Consider the following 13,162-nt stretch of genomic DNA (forward strand, 5'->3'; position numbering starts at 1 on the left):
GCTCTACCACTTGAGCTACAGCGCCACTTCCGGTTTTCTGGTGGTTTATTGGAGATAGAGGAGTCTCACGGTCTCTCCTGCCCGGGCTGGCTTTGAACTGCGATCCTCAGATCTCATGTATAATATTAGACATTCAAGAGGCTGAGATCTGAGGATTGCAGTTCGCAGCTAGCCTGGGCTGAAAACTCTGTGAAACTCTTATCTCTAATTACTGCCAAAAAGCCAAAATTGGAGCTGTGGCTCAAATGGTAGAGTGCTAGCCTTGAGCACAGAAGTTCAGGGACAGCACTCAGGCCCTGAGTTCAAGTCCCAGGACTGTCACAAGAAAAAAAAAAGTTTAATAGTAAAAGCTGGATACTGATTAAATACAAAGCCCTAAATGACTGGTTCTGAAGTGCAGAATTAGGAAGATTCACATAAGAGGGACTGATGAGCTGGGCTCATGCCTATTATCCTAGCCACTCAAGAGGCTGAGGTTCGAAGGCAGCCTAGGCAAGAAAATATAACTATTATCTCAAATAAACTACCAAAAAGCCAGAAGTGGAGCTGTGGTTCAAGTGGTTGAGTGCTGGCCTTGAGCAAAAGGAGCTCAGGGACAGTGCCCAGGCCTACCGCAGGACTGGCACCAAAAACAAACAAACAAAAAAGGTACTGAGAGTTAAATCTCACTGGACGAAATTTGAACCAAGAAGGATATAGGGGTTGCAGAAGGACACAATGTGGTTTTTAAATGCCTAGATGAGTGCTGGAAAGTTCAGAATTTTAAATTTTACTTCATCATCATTCAAAAACCAGTGGAGTTTAAGACAACTAAGAAAAGCTGGGACCAGTGACTCACACTGTAATCCCAGCTACTTAGGGGTTGAGATCAAGAGGATCACAGGTTCAGGATCAGCCTGGGAAGAACAGTCTGACCATTTCCAATTAAACAGCAAAATGATGGACTGGAGGCTCCAAAGAAAATATCCAAAACCTTAAGGCAGACTACTGCCAGGCACCAAATTCTCTAACTGAAACAAGGCCTCACCTGGTTAATCCTGAAACAGTAGAGTATCAGACTGCCACCTGTTACCACCTCTAGACCTGCTACTGACCTGGGACTGTTCTTTTGTTATTTTTATTTAAATATAATTTTATTGTTACTATTAAGGTGTTGTACATGGGTTCTGTTTTGTAAGTCAGGTAATGAGTACAATTCTTTTTGCACAATGTCATCCCTTCCTTCACTTGGACTGTTTTAACTACACATACTTACTCATTCCCTACATTCAATTCTCCCTATTTAACCATTTAACCTAAGGCAAATGTTTGTACTTCTGATGACAGCTAAAGATGGCTAAAAAATGTACTAGAGTGTTGTATTCCCATAGCTGCCCTTTCTCCCTCATGTCTTTTTATTTGGCACATAGGGGAGAGAGGCCAGACCTGACATGTGAACTTCCTGGAGTTTGGGCATTGGGTCTAAAAGACTGGTTTCCTATCATATTAGAACTCTAGTTTATAACATTTATTCTGGTTGCCAAGAGGCTGGTTTTATTTCTTAGATATAACCATAATTAGGTATAACCTCCACTTAAGTGAGGTTATTACATGTACCATATAAATTAAGATTGAGCAATCATTTGTCCTATTATTCCTAAGGAAAAATAGTCTTCATACAAAGTAAAACTAGTGGAACATGCACTGACTTGTGTTTCTGCCATTTAATGATTTCCTCATATGCCCACAACTTGTTTACAATCCTGCAACACTTGAGTACTGGCAACTGTGATGAAAACATTAGGAAAATATAATCCAACTTCCTTGTTTGCTGATTACCAAACAAAAGGACTGACCAAAACACAAAATTCTTTTAAGCAATTTGCTTAATGCCAGGTAAGATAGTTTAATATATATATATATATATATATATATATATATATATTTTGGTGTGGGTCCCAGGGCTTGAACTCAACTCTACCACTTGAGAGTCTCACAGGCAGGAACTCAAGCTGACTTTGAACCATGATCCATGATCCTCAGATCTCAGCCTCCCGAGTAGCTAGGATTGCTGGTGTAAGTCACCACTGCTTAGCTTAATAAACTTTTTTTTTTTTTTTTTTTGTCAGTCATGGGGCCTGAACTCTGGGCCTGGGCTCTATGCCTGAGCTCTCCAGCTCAAGACTAACACTCTACCACTTAGAGCTTTTTCTACTTATCTGGTGCTGAGGACTTGAACCCAGAGTCTCATGCATGCAAGCCAAACACTCTACCACTAAGCCACCGTCCCAGCCCCAATAAACTTTTTTTTAAAGCCCAAAGCTACCACCTGGGGGCTTGGCTCAAGTGGCAGAGCTCCTGCAAGATCAACTTCCAGTCCTATTTAAAAAAAAATCCATCACAAAACCTTGTGAATTCAATAGGAGAGTATTACTTTCATATATAAAGTTTTCCCCCCATTGTGGGACTTGAACTCAGGGCCTGGGCACTGTCCCTCAGCTAATGTGCTCAAGGCTAGTGTTGTACCACTTGAGCCACAGCACCACTTCTGGTTTTCTGATAGTTAATTGAAGATAAGAGTCTCACAGACTTTTCTGCCCAGGCTGGCTTTGAACCATGATCCTCAGATCTCAGCCTCCTGAGTAGCTAGGATTACATGCGTGAACCACAAGTGCCTGGCTATAAATTTGATATGAATACAGCTTTTTTGTTAAGAGGCTACTTTATTCACCAAAATCAATTTTATCCTGGAATGCTATAGTCTTGAATTATTTTGAAAACTTCAAAATACGGATAGCTAGAAACTACACTATAAAATACGTATATAAAAAAGAAAATATTAGCCAGGCGCCGGTGGCTCACACCTGTAATCCTAATGACTCAGGAAGCTGAGATCTGAGGATCACGGTTCCAAGCCAGACCAGGCAGGTAAGTCCGGGAAACTCTTATCTCCAATAAACCACTAGAAAACTGGAAGTGCCACTGTGGCTCAAGCAGTAGGGCACTTGCCTTAAGGTGAAAAGCTGAGGGAAAGTGCCCAAGCCCAGAGTTCAAGCCCCACGACCAACAAAAAAAAAGAAAGAAAGAAAAAGAAAATATTTTGTTTTGTTTTTGCCAGTCCTGGGGTTTGAAATCAAGGCATGGGCACTGTTCCTGAGTTTCTTTGCTCAAGCTAGCACTCTAGAACTTGAGCTGCAGCGCCACTTCTGGCCTTTTCTGTCTATGTGGTACTGAGGAATGAAACCCAGGGCTTCACACATGCTAGGCAAGCAGTCTACCACTAAGCCACATTCCCAGCCCCTATTTTACTTGTTTTAAAAGTCTGAAAATTTTATAGTCCTGTTATCAATTTTCATGAAAAATGATAATTTTTCTTGTGAGACTGATGTAGGTAAGCTAAGAACTAGTCTTTTGTTAGTCTCTTGCTAAGGCTACACATAAGGCTGCTTATAACTGTAAACTTTTGAAAACAAGTATGAGGGCCATACTAAAAGGCAAACTGTAGCATATCAAGGTTGTATTGACATCCAGGACTTCCTGTATAACAGTAACATGTATTTTCTACTTACTTTTCATATAAATTCTAAAATAAATTTGCTTTTTATGCACTTAAGAAAACAGAAAATAACTACAACTTGTGGGGAGATGGGAAAAGCTGGGCAGAGTGTGGAATGGGGTAACAATGCCCAAAAAGAAATGTAATCTTTGCCTGACTTATGTAGCTGTAACCCCTCTGTACATAACCTTTGTAATAATCAAACTTTTCTTAAAAAAGAAAATATACAGCTTTTAACATACTTAATTTTAAACCATAATAGTCAAAGTAATATAGTATATTTATCTGATTAGAGTTATTTCAGTTAAGGGAAAATAACCAACATAAATACCAGATAAAAGAAATAACAAAAAGGTATTTGCTGGATTCTTTAAGTAAGTTGATTTCAGAAAGACTTCATTTGTATTCCTACAGCTCTACCAAAGTTCCTCTGTATATACCAGTTGTTTGGAAAACACTCAGCTGGATACTTCCAGAGGGCAAATAATATGCCAAGTTTGGAGCACATGACTTCCTCACTAATTGTATTTAAACAACAGCAGTGAGCCAGAAATTAGATTGCCTATGAGAAATAGATCCTACTGGATACTAGAGATAGAGTTACTTCATAATCTTCACAAGAATCCCCCTAAATCAAGGTAATATTAACTTGTAATTTTCTGAATTGCCTATTAGAGAAAAATGTAAGTTCTTTTATGTATTAGAATTCAGAAACTTGAAGTTTGAACTTTTTTTTGCTATTGTTGTTGGTCATGGGGTTTGAATTTAGGATCTGGGAGCTGTCTTTGAGCTTTTTCCCTCAAGGCTAGCACTCTACCACTTTAAGCCATAGCACCACTTTCAGTTTTCTAGTGGTTAATTGGAGATAAGAGTTCCCTGGACTTTCCTGCCTGGGCTGGCTTTGAACCATTATCTTCTTATCTCAGCCCTGATAGTTAGGATTACAGGCCTAAGTCACTGAAGCCCAGCTACAGTTTGAACTTTAAGTTAAAAAATTTACAATAGGGGCTGGGAAGTTGGCTCAGTGGTAGAGCGCTTGCCTTGCATGCATGAGGTCCTGGGTTCGATTCCTCAGCACCACATAAGCAAAAAGAAAAAAGCCGGAAGTGGCGCTGTGGCTCAAGTGCTAGCCTTGAGCTGAAGAGCTGAGGGACAGCGCTCAGGCCCAGAGTTCAGGCCCCACGACCGGACCCCAAAAAAAAAAAAAATTTACAATAGTACAGGCCTATAATTCTAGCACCAGAAGTCTAAAACAGAAGTTCAAAGAGACTCTGTCTTAATTTTTTTGGTTTTTTATTTTTGGGGGGGGGTCCGGTTGTGGGGCCTGAACTCTGGGCCTGGGTGCTGTCCCTCAGCTCTTCAGCTCAAGGCTAGTGCTCTACCACTTGAGCCACAGTGCCACTTCTGGCTTTTTTCTTTTTTCTTATGTGGTGCTGAGGAATCGAACCCAGGGCCTCATGCATGCAAGGCAAGCGCTGTACCACTGAGCCACCTTCCCAGCCCTCTGTCTTAATTTTTTTAAGTGTGTTTAGGCATTACAATATTTAATCATGTCCAGCACAAGCTAAATTATCTTGGTATGGCATGCTATTGATCAGACTTAAATATAGGTTCAAAAGAAGCCAGTCTTACTGTAAAAAATAATTTACTATCACACTTGGCACATGACTATATTATGTCTTTATAGTCTATATCTACTAAAGAACAACAGAATAAGATTCAGATTTCTCAGCTTTTTTGCTGGTTAATTAGAGATAAGTGAACGGTGCTGCCTGGGCTGGCTTCAAACTGGGATCCTCAGAACTTAGTCTCCTGAGCAGCTAATATTATAGGTGTGAGCCACTAGTGCCCAGATTAAATTGTGATTCTTTGTAAACATTGGGGGCCATGGTATCCAGCACTGAATACTGCATGTGAACATATATGGGGGAAAAATCCACTGCCACTTAAAAATCTATTCTCTTCTCAGCCAGGTGTTGGTGGTTCATGCCTGTAATCCTAGCAACTCAGGAAGCTGAGATCTGAGGATCACAGTTCAAAGCTAGCCTGCGAAGAAAAGTCAGTAAGACTCTTATCTCCAATAAATTACACAGAAAAAGCCAGAAGTGGTGCCTTGGTTCATGTGGTAGAGCACTAGCCTTAAACACAAAGAGGCTCAGGGATAGCGCATAGCACCCAGGTCCTGAGTTCAAGAACCAGGACTAGCAAAATAAATAAATAAATGCATACATACACACATAAATACATAAAATCAATTCCCTTCTCTAGCACATTTCTGAGCAATTAAAGAATCTAGTGCACAATTAAAATTCAGGTCAGTACACAGCAACAACGGGCCTCTGATGTTAGGTCAGCTTTGGTCACTTTCATATACTCATTAAAACAAGTTCACCAACTTAGTGCAGGATATAGGACAGGAGTAAAAATATACAAATAAATATATCTAGTTAATTACGACTGCCCTAAGAGCCTCAGCAGATATCTGTTCCTTGTCCAGTAGCTACTGTTTCATTGTCAGTGCATGGTGGAATATTTCTGAGACTGTGCTTTTCTTCTGGTTATGAAATATAGATATTATGCAAATACTGCTTGGTTTATTAACATGGTTTAAAAAAAGATTCAGACTTGGCAAAGTGCCTATACCTCATATTTGTAATCGTACCTACTCAGGAGACTGAGATCTGAGAATCCCAGTTCAAAGCCTAGGTAGACAAATCTGAGGGACTTTTATCACTAGTGGAAGTGGAGCTGGAAGCGAGCTGTGGCTCAAATGGTAGAGTGCCTCCCAAGAGTGCAAATCCCTGAGTTCAAACACCAAACAAACAAACAAGCAAAAAAAAAAAGACTCAAAGTCTAGTTCTGATTGTTTTTAGAAATGTAAGTTCAGACAAGTATAGTTCTTGTGTGCATCCACTTACATAAGAAAGGAGTTGATTTTGATCAATTCTAAACTTCTTTCTGTCTTAAAAGCTGTAAAATCTAAAATCTTGGATGTTTTTTGGTTCAATGAGGAGGATGAAGGAAATCTCAGCATTGAGGGAGATCATTTGTTTTAGCTTCTTTCCTTTGTTTTAGCTTCTTTCATTTTTTGGCATAAATATTTACAAGTGATATCCTAATTTGTGACCTGAGCTTAAATATGAAATTGTTAAAAGTCACAGGTAATCTAGAGAAAAATGTTTAATTCCTGATTATGTTACTTTATCTTCCCAAGCTGTCTCTCATTCTTTGCCCAACCCTATTTTATTTTATTTTATTTTTTTGGTCTGGTCATGGGGCCTGAACTCTGGGCCTGGGCACTGTCCCTCAGCTCTTCAGCTCAAGGCTAGTGCTCTACTACTTGAGCCACAGTGCCACTTCCAACTTTTTTTTCTGCTTATGTGGTGCTGAGGAATCGAACCCAGGGCCTCATGCATGCAAGGCAAGCGCTCTACCACTGAGCCACCTTCCCAGCCCACCCAACCCTATTTTATACAATGACCTCAATCACACACATACTACATCAGGTAAACATTAGGTTTAGTTTTTCTTTAATAGAAAAACATAATTAAGCTCATTTTTAGTCTTTTGACTGATTATGCCTTAAGTTGGGAAACTCAGATGGAAAACAGCCCCATTAAACCAGGTATCAGTGGCTCACAACTGTAATCCTATTTACTCAGGAGGTTGAGCTCTAGGGGCAGTTAGAACAAATCATCTTCAAGACTCTCTAATTAAAAAGCATAAATGCCAGGCCAGAGACATGGCTCAAGCAGTAGAGTGCCAACTGTAAGTGAAATAAACTGCTTTCAAGGTACTGAGTTGAAGCTCAGTACTCACACAAAAAAAAAAAAGAAAGAAAGAAAAAAGGGGAGTCTTTTGTCAGATATTATGAAAGAAAATTTGTTATTTGTTCACTAGTCAACAATGAAAAAGTACATTTATATAACACAAATCAATCAAGAATACAGTCTTGCCCATTTATGATCCAAGTATTGAACTAAATTTGTATAATTATTTTAAGGCAGAGGAAAATGATGTTCAAGCAATCCCTTACCATCAGCCTGCTTCTCCTGTTTTTTCACATTTTGGGAACAATTTCAACACCAACGACCTCTAACGCCACCGAAGACTCAAGTCCCAGGATGAGCCCTACTTCCAGAACAAGTCCAAATCTCAGCATAAGCCCAAATCCAAGGACAAGCCTAAATGATGTGACCAATTCAAATCCTAGAGAGAGCTTCAGTCCTAGGGTAAATCTGACTCTCATGACTAGTGTAAATTCCCAGATAACTCTGAGTTCAAAGTTGACACAGATTTCCAATATAACCAAAAGTACTTTCATCTATATGACTATAAAGACTGTGAAAAATGGTAGTATGATACTTAATCCAATGTTCAACATTCACTTCCTTTTCTCTGTAATGATTTTGAAGTTTTATTTGTACTCAGGCTGAAGTAAACTTCAATTACCTGAATGGTCATTTCAGTTCCTTATTACCTGTTGAATGACAACAGATTACAAACTTTCAATTTACTACTTATCAGTATCCTACTGTGATTTGGTTGTGTGCAATTTTTTTTAATGTGTAAGTTTAAACATGATATAGTCTCTTTGCTTATTAAAAAGTTGCACTATTCTATTAAAGGCAAAATAAGCAAAATGTCCTATTTGTCCTCTATATGTTTACAAAGCTGAATTAAAACTGAGCTGTTTATACTGAAGGTATGAAAGAAATTATGTAGTAGTATTTAACCAAAGGGAAGAGGTAGTAAATGAGGTAATTAGTGGATAAGAGAAACTTTGTGTGTGTGTGTTTTTAAAATTAAACAGACTAATGGTCCTTTTCAAAACAGCATACCCATTTGTATTATTATATTTCATAAATGTGTAATTGTAATATGTTATTCTAGTGAGAAAGAGACTAATTCTGTTAACATTTATAATATAGAATACTGTCGCGCCAATGATAAAATTGTCTTTCAAAAGTGTTATCAAGTAGTTGAATAAAGGAGTTACAATTCCATAATTAAGGTTATGAGTACAATGTTTCTTGAAAATGTCACTGCTTCCTTCATTCAGTATTATCTTGAGTAAATTCTTGACTTGTGTTTCAAGTGGTGCTGTGGCTCAAGAGGTAGAGTACTAGCCTTGAGCTGAAGAGCTGAGGGACAGCACCCAGGCCCAGAGTTTAGGCCCCACGACTGGACCCCCCCCCCAAAAAATGTGCTCATAACTGTTGGCTGAAATTCTATGTTATGACTATCTACGAAAGTTGATTTAGTACTTAGTATATTAACTGTAATAGTTATGTTATTAATAGTAGAGTTAGGACCTTGAGGTTAGTTTATTTTTTGGCGGGGGGGTTGGTTGTGGGGTCTGAACTCGGCCTGGGCACTGTCTCTCAGCTCTCAGTTCAAGGCTAGAGCTCTACCAACTTGAGCCTCAGTGCCAATTCTGACTTTTTTCTGCTTATGTGATGCTGTGGAATGGAGCCTAGGGCTTCATGCATCCAAGGCAATCACTCTACCACTGAGCCACCTTCCCAGCCCTGGGGTTAGGTTTTGAGTGCCATTCTGATTTTATTTTATTCTGATGGTTTATATTCCTTTTTGGTGATCCTAGGACTTGAATTCAGAGCCTTTAGCTTGTTAGGCAGACCACGTTGCCATACCTCGAGCTCTTTTTGTTTTACTCGTGTTTATTCTGTGGGATTTATATCTGGGCTGGTCTGGGCTGAGTTGGTCTGGGCTAGACACAGTCATCCTATTTATGCTTCTCTTGTAGCTAGGATAACAGATGCACACCAACATCCCTAGATATTGGCTGAGTTAGTCTCAAACTTTATTTTTTTTGCCCAGGCTGGCTTCAAATCTCAGTCCTCCCAATTTCTACCTTTGAGTAGAGATTACAAGTACAATCACTGTCTAGTCTAATTCTGATCCTTACTAGTTGTGCTACTAAATACATGACTCAGCAGGATAAACTATAAATGAATCATTTGAGGTATCTATTAAATAAATTAGCTCTTGCCCCTAGATTTTAATGTGGCAGCTCAGGGTGAAAGCTGGGATTATAGATTAAAGCTTAAAATGCTAGGACTATAGACCTGATCTACTGACAAAATAGGGAAAAGTCAAAATATCTGACAATATTATAGTAAGATTAAGGGTGGAATACAAATATAGTTCATCTCAAAGGCAAAAGAAAAAGCAATTTAGAAACAATTTAGAAACAGTGACTGATATTTGGTGAGAGGATTATCATAGTAAGGATAAAAGCAATTTTTGGATATCTGAATTACCCAATTTAAAAAGATTTCCTTCTTTCTCCTTTTGTTTTTTACCTTCCTTACTGCTACTTCTCAATCTCAATTTGTTTCCTACAGAGAGGCAGGTTTTTACCACACAGAGCCACTAAATCTACAGATACAATTCCTCAATTTCTATTAAATACAGGGAATTAGAATAATCAAGTCTTAATGAATAGCATAATTAACACTAAACTTAGTCACTAAGATTCCAAAGTGAGTGTTTTCTGTATTATATCACATTGTCCTAAAAGTTCAACTTGTGGCTTTATGTCAACATAGGAATTTATATCAAGTAAGAAGTAAAACTGATCAAATAACATCATAGACTAGTTAATAAAAGGCAGGCAGAGCCACCAGGTACAGTGGTCACATACCTATAATCATAGCTTTGGGAATTTATGGCCATCTGGGCTATATAACAAGCTCAAGGCCAGCCTAGATTACAAGGGAGACCTTGTTTCAAAAAAAATAAAAACAAAACAAAGTCTAGGGATTTAGGTCAATTGTAAAGTACTTGCCTAGCATACACAAGGTCCTGAGTGTGATCCAGAACCCTTCTCTTTTCTCCTATCCCCACAAAAGTCAGGCAGAATTATACAAGAAAAGACACATAGCAGGCATACAAACATCACTACTATCATGAAGGAGTAGCTTATCTAGAAGGTGTTATAGGAACTAGTCAAATAGACAATCGTTTCAAGGCTTGTTACTTGGACCATCTACCAGCTTCAGAGTTCCACAAGTTCTCAGAAATAGGCTCTTAAAAGTTTCATTCTTTTTTTTTTTTTCTTTTTGCCAGTTGTAGGCCCTGAACTCAGAGTTTGGGTGCTGTCTTTCAGCTCTTCAGCTCAAGGCTAGTGCTCTACCACTTGAGCCACAGCGCCACTTCCAGTTTTGTCTGCTTAAGTGGTGCTGAGAAATCAAAACCAGGGCCTCATGCATGCAGGCAAGCACTCTACCACTGAGCCACCTTCCCAGCCCTCATTTCTTCTTGAAAATGAAGAAAAGCTTCTGATGATCATGTTTTAGGTACTAATAAACCAGAATATACTTGAAAATAAAGGTTCTTTGTCATTTTTCACTGATTTAATTAATCCATTGCAGGTAGTATTTTAAATCTCAAGTAGGAAAGACAAATAAGTATGTAAGTGATCTGAAAAGCAATTCCTAATATACTCAACAGCATTTAAAGAGAAATGGTTCATTACCTAGCTATGCTCCCAGATAAATCTATCTTCAACTCCTATTAATCCAAAGTAAAGAGGGGGGAGGGGGGAGGGAGGAATCAAAACTGCCGTGGCATTTCTCTATAGTGGTTGTCATTTTCAAAACTTGGTTAAGAGAGACTAAAACGTACTGTTTCTTACCTTCGTGCAACATAATAAAAAATAGGATTCCCTGCTTTGGAAGTGCCAGCTTGGTAGAAAATACTTAATGTTTTCAAAGCCTTGAACTCTTCTTTTTCATGTACTTGATGTCTAAAAGAAAAGAGATTTAGAAGCTTACATGCTAAATCAAAGATAAAATGTATTATAAAAGCAACAGGCTTTCTGAAGGGAAATTTGGCACCAAAGGCACTTTCATGATTCAAAGCTCCTCAATAAAATTTTAGCCAACAGAATCCAGAAACAAATTTAAAAAAAAATCATACCAAGTAGGCTTCATCCCAGAGATGCAAGGCTGGCTTAACATACTAAATCCATAAATATAATTCATCATATCAACAGAGCCATGGTCAATAATCACATGATTAACTCTATTGATGGAGAAAAGACTTTTGACAAAAATACAACACCCATTCATGTTAAAAGCTCTGGTGAAAATAGGAATAGAAGGAACATTCTTTAAAACAATAAAAGCCATATATGACAGACCAACAGCCAATTTCATACTAATTGAGGAAAAACTAAAACCAACTCCCCTAAAATAGGAACAAGGCAAGGATACCCACTCTATCCATTCCTCTTCAATATAGTTCTGGAGTCCTTAACCAGAGCAATTAGGCAAGAAAAGAACATTAAAAGAATCCACATAGGGAAGGAAGAAATTAAACATAATCTTATACCTAAATGACCCCAAAAACTCCACTCCCAAACTCCTAGAACTTATAAACCACTTCGGCAAAGCAGCAGGATACAAACCCCACAAAAATCAGTTGCCTTTCTGTATACAACAATGTACAATCAGACAATCAGAAAGGGAAATCAGGAAAACAACCCCTTTCACAATAACCTAAAAAAAAAAAAAAACCTAGTAAGAATTAACCAAAGATGTAAAGGACCTGTCTAATGAAAACTACAAAAAGTCTAAAGAATGAAATCAGAGAGGACACCAGGAAATGGAAAGACCTTCCATGTTCATGGAGAAGTAGAATCAGTATCATGAAGATGGCCATACTGCAAAAAATGATATACAAATTTAATGCAATATCCATCAAAATCCCAATGACGGTCTTTACTGAAATAGAGAAAACAATCCAAAAAATTCATATGGAACAACAAACGATCTAGAATAGCCAAAGCAATTCTAGGCAAAAGAAACAACACAGGAGGTATTACAATACCAGATTTCAAGCTCTACTATAGAGCTATAATAACAAAAACAGCTTGGTATTGGCACAAAAACAGACCCAAAGACCAATGGAATAGAAGAGCCGGAAATAAAACCACATACTTAAGTCAGCTGATACTTGACAAAGGAGCCCAAGGGGGACAGTGGCAAAAACAAAGCCTCTTCAACTACTGATGCTGGGAAAATTGTGCAGGCATATGCAGAAAACTAGAAGTGGATTCTAGCCTGTCATCATGCACTAACACCAACTCAAAATGGATTAAAGATCTCAACCATCAAACCTGAAACTCTGAAACTACTGCAGGACAGAGTAGGAGAGACACTAATACTTAGAAGCACAGGCAAGATCCTGAACGGAGTCCCAGGGTCACAACAAATTGGAGACTCAACAAGTGGGACTACCTTAAAATAAAAAATTTCTGCACAGCTAAAGACATAGCTACCAAACTAGAAAGGCAGTCAACCAATTAGGAAAAAATATTTGCCAGCAATATATCAGACAAGGGCCTAAAATCCATTATATACAGGGAACTCAAGAAACTAATCCCTCCCAAACCAATCATAAATGGGCAAGGAAGCTAAAGAGAGACTTCTAAGGAAGAGATAAAAATGGCAAAGAAACATATGAAGAAATGTTCATCATCCCTGGCCATAAAAGAAATGCAAATAGGGCTGGGAAGTTGGCTCAGTGGTAGAGCGCTTGCCTTGCATGCCTGAGGCCCTGGGTTCGATTCCTCAGCACCATATAAGCAAAAAGAAAAAA

At 38.5% G+C, this 13,162-nt stretch overlaps 1 protein-coding gene across 2 annotated transcripts in view; it reads right to left on the bottom strand.

The window, feature by feature from the left end:
• The window catches only part of Nf1 (neurofibromin 1), a 254,153-nt gene that overhangs the window by 87,580 nt on the left and 153,411 nt on the right, over positions 1–13,162 (bottom strand). For both annotated transcript variants that reach the window (XM_013016448.1, XM_013016447.1), the window contains one exon: positions 11,196–11,306. In XM_013016448.1, coding sequence (XP_012871902.1) covers positions 11,196–11,306 — 111 coding nt within the window. The remainder of the gene's footprint in view (positions 1–11,195; positions 11,307–13,162) is intronic.

This window comes from Dipodomys ordii, unplaced genomic scaffold (genome assembly GCF_000151885.1).
Source record: "Dipodomys ordii isolate 6190 unplaced genomic scaffold, Dord_2.0 Scaffold31, whole genome shotgun sequence".
Lineage (NCBI taxonomy): Eukaryota > Metazoa > Chordata > Mammalia > Rodentia > Heteromyidae > Dipodomys > Dipodomys ordii.